The sequence below is a fragment of the Oncorhynchus nerka genome, linkage group LG24, assembly GCF_034236695.1.
Source record: "Oncorhynchus nerka isolate Pitt River linkage group LG24, Oner_Uvic_2.0, whole genome shotgun sequence".
Classification (NCBI taxonomy): domain Eukaryota; kingdom Metazoa; phylum Chordata; class Actinopteri; order Salmoniformes; family Salmonidae; genus Oncorhynchus; species Oncorhynchus nerka.
Genome location: NC_088419.1, coordinates 15,578,382 through 15,581,926, shown reverse-complemented (window position 1 = coordinate 15,581,926; position 3,545 = coordinate 15,578,382). Strand labels below are relative to the sequence as shown.

General features: G+C 39.5%; 1 protein-coding gene across 1 annotated transcript; it reads right to left on the bottom strand.

The window, feature by feature from the left end:
• Positions 1 to 1,248: 1,248 nt before the first annotated feature.
• ripply2 (ripply transcriptional repressor 2) lies at positions 1,249 to 2,121 on the bottom strand. The gene is made up of 3 exons (XM_065009427.1): positions 1,914 to 2,121; positions 1,708 to 1,781; positions 1,249 to 1,523 (listed from the first exon to the last, which is right to left on the bottom strand). The coding sequence occupies exons 1-3, from the start codon at positions 2,043 to 2,045 to the stop codon at positions 1,346 to 1,348; spliced, it is 384 nt and encodes a 127-aa protein (XP_064865499.1). The 5' UTR covers positions 2,046 to 2,121; the 3' UTR covers positions 1,249 to 1,345.
• Between the last annotated feature and the right edge of the window lie 1,424 nt (positions 2,122 to 3,545).

Sequence of the window (3,545 nt, the reverse complement as noted above, 5' to 3'; positions counted from 1 at the left end):
AAGCCTATCCCAAACCTTTACCCTTACCTTAATCATTCAGATTTAATGTCTAAACTTAACCCTTAGCTTAATCATTCAGGGTTAATGTCTAAACTTAACCCTAACCTTAAAAATGTGAAGTTAATGTCTAACCTTAAGATTTCAGAGTTAATACCTAAACTTAACCTTAAACACTTTAAAATCTGAAGTTTGCAACAACTTCTAAATTTGACATTTGATATACATGGATGAACGTCTGATTCTGATGTGACTCTGTGAGACATAATTACAAATATTAGGTCTATTACTTTTAATATGGACAGTGTGCATTCCGAACATTTGGCGCTCACACATTTGGCATTAATGAGGAGGGAGTTTTCATGCTCACTGAGAGTCTGTTTGTTTATGCACTTTGTTGTTTTACGAGAGGAAGTGGTAAGCGACACTGACACTGTCGCACGTGCTCTTGGCCAACAGTCCAAGTGATGTATGCAACCTTGGTCTCAGATCATTCCTCGACTGTAGCTTACACCTCAATGATCACTGTCAGTGTTCAATGAAACCACTCGTCTTTATTTTTGAATGAACATCTGTCTTGAGTGAATCAATACATACGAGAGAGAATCTTTGTCATGGGAACTTACTAGACCAGAGGTCCTAATAAATGCATGGTGTTCATAGATTTTGTATTCAGCAAAATTATATATCTGATCAGGGGCGAAACTTTGGTTTTGGAAGTGGGGGGACATAAATATATATATATATATATATTTTAAATCTATCCAGTCAGATAAACACGCCAAACAGCCTACCCGGCTGCTTGGAGGCGTCCACATGGTCCTAAAGCACACCATTCCTCGTTTTGTAACACATTCCAATGATACAACTGGGGGGTGTGACAAAAATGCAATTTCAGAATGTGGGGGGACATGTCCCCTCCATCCCCAGGGAAAGTTGTGCCCCTGGATCTCATTACTCTTTTGATCAAGAGGCTAGAATAGAATTTGATTCAAGGTAGTGGTGGACATAATAGATAGCAAAGTCAATTAAACTAATCGAAGGAAGAGATTTAGTCCTCAAAATAAACCTTTTTGAATGATTGTTGAAGAAGAACCAACCTATCCACAGATTCAAGGAGCTCATTGATGAGTTTATAACTGTTTTATTACAACGTTGATACAAAATTAAATAAAGGTAGACCATTATGAAATATAAATTATAAAATGCTGTTTACCCTAACAAATGTGTCAGTCATTCGTTAGTCATATTTACAGATATTTACAAAAAATAAATTATGCACCGATATATTATAATTTCATATTAAAATATACATTCAGTGTTTTTTCAATTGGAGAGAAAGGGCTTTTTAAAAATTCAGCTCCTTCACGCTGTCTTCTTCATCGTCATCATCACTATCGTCCTCATCATCATCACTGCTCGAGTCTTCGTAGAGGCAGATGGTTGCTTGGACTGGGTAGTTGCGCAGAAGCATATCTGCATCCTGGTACAGATAATCGAAGCATCTCGATTTGGGCCAGAACAACCTAGAGAACAAAACGGTCTCACGTTAGGAGTTTGAATGGGAAATACAAAGTAGGCGAGGATATAATTGAGAACGGATATGGAGAGAATGCCCATCTCAATCACCATTACGCACAAACAGAGACGCATATATTTAATAATGTAGCCTGTGTATGTTGGTGATATTACTGAGGCAATTTCACTTACTTTACTGGGTGAGTGATCTGAGGACTCTTGCAGTGTTTGATGTCTGGAAATCCTCCAATTGTCTTTGTGTAAGGCTGCGAGGGGATAAAGAAAGACAATCATGTTAGCATTTCGTCCACTATAGCTAAACCTATGAAACATCAAACTTAATTCCTCTACAAACTATTGACACGAATAATTTAGTTTTGAAAGTAGTCTGTACTAACCATGTGTGTCGCGGCCCTGCATTCCCTGCCTGCTTTGGCATCCCAAGGTCTCCACAAATTAGCGGGCTGTTGAACAGAGTTTCCTCCGGTGATTGCGCCAGTTAATCCACAATGAGAGATGATATTCTCCATGGTTTCTGATGATATAGTGTCCCGAGCAAATCCTCTGAGAGTTTGCGATTGAGAGTGATCACAAAGTCGAGTCAGACGCCTTCTATATATCGGGCCATGGTGCTCGTGTCAAATTGCGCATTGACACTACCCAACATGTCCATGCGCCACGGTGGTGAGGTGTCAGTCAAGTCACACTTTGGCAAACCTGCAGCATATGGTCACACTCGGAGTCCAGAGTGGCCATGTTTTAGAATAGGTGTAACTTTTGTTGTGGGATATTGTAAACGTCTCAGAATTATAAATAATATTAGCCATGTCAGTTGTGTGAATAGGGGCTTGGCCTACTTTTGATTCATAATACATTTTTGAGTAAACGTTTATTTACACAAGTGCAAGCGTGTTCAAGCGTATTCTACACAACAGGAAGAGGAATACAATATTGTTATTAGCTATTTTTTTGTATATATATATTATTAAAAACGAAACATCCATATGATCAATACAATTGAATCATCTAAACCTACAGGCCAATCTTTACAATTAATTTAGGCCTACGAATGTACTTATCCTCTCTGACATCCTTCGTTCTGCAACTGCGTTTCTCCTTTCGAACCATTTGCTTTTCAAGTGTGAAATAGCACGTGCCGATATGTGGACAGGGTCAAGCTGCGCTGGTCAAGAAAAGGAGGGGGGGTTTATGGAGGCCGGCGGCACGCGCAAGGTTTGTTTTAGAGGCCATTGTTTTTGAAACCATTCTCTTAAACGGGAGGTGTTAAGTAATCATAGACATTTTATTAAAATGCATATCATCCTCCTTACCGCACCTTTTGTGCTCCCAAACGGTTGATTCATTTACAAGAGATCTAGGTCTATATGTGAATTAACCCTGCAAGGTGTGAAATAGACCACGTTTTGCAAGCATTTCAATTTTTACTTTAACCTTCATTTATCTAGGCAAGTCAGTTAAGAAAAAAATCTTATTTACAATGACGGCCTAGGAACAGTGGGTTAACTGCCTTGTTTAGGGGCAGAATGACAGGTTTTTACCTTGTCAACTCAGGGATTGAAATAGCAACCTTTTGGTCGCTGGCCCAACGCTACCTGCAGCCCCAAAAAGTGTTGGTTCCACCAGTAGAAAAACATCTACCAAATAAGCAGAAATACACAAAGCTGCCAGCCGCCTATTGTTGCAAATTGGAATAATGTGATTGCGCGAGCCATTTTGTCTATTCGAATTTCCATTGTCAAAATATGAAACGCCTAGGCTATAAATACGCCACTTCGAAACCGAAGGGGATTTTTCATAGCAGGTTGGGTTTCATAGCAGGTTGGGAGAACTTCCTCAGCAGGTTGGGAGAACTTCCTCAGCAGGTTGGGAGACTTAGGTGAAGGTTAGGATAAGGGTTAAGGTTAGCGAAAATTCTCTCCTAACACCTATGTCATTCAATTTGTATCAAAGTGGCTTGAAAAGTGTGTCCCATGAATAACAGGACCTTTCATCAACATACACTACATGAC

Excerpts from the sequence above, each read along its gene's own strand:
- ripply2 (XM_065009427.1), bottom strand. The coding sequence starts at position 2,045 with ATGGAGAATATCATCTCTCATTGTGGATTAACTGGCGCAATCACCGGA. Across the intron at positions 1,782-1,913 it reads GCAGGGCCGCGACACACATG|CCTTACACAAAGACAATTGG; the intron begins GTTAGTACAGAC and ends ATCCCCTCGCAG. Across the intron at positions 1,524-1,707 it reads CAGATCACTCACCCAGTAAA|GTTGTTCTGGCCCAAATCGA; the intron begins GTAAGTGAAATT and ends TTTGTTCTCTAG.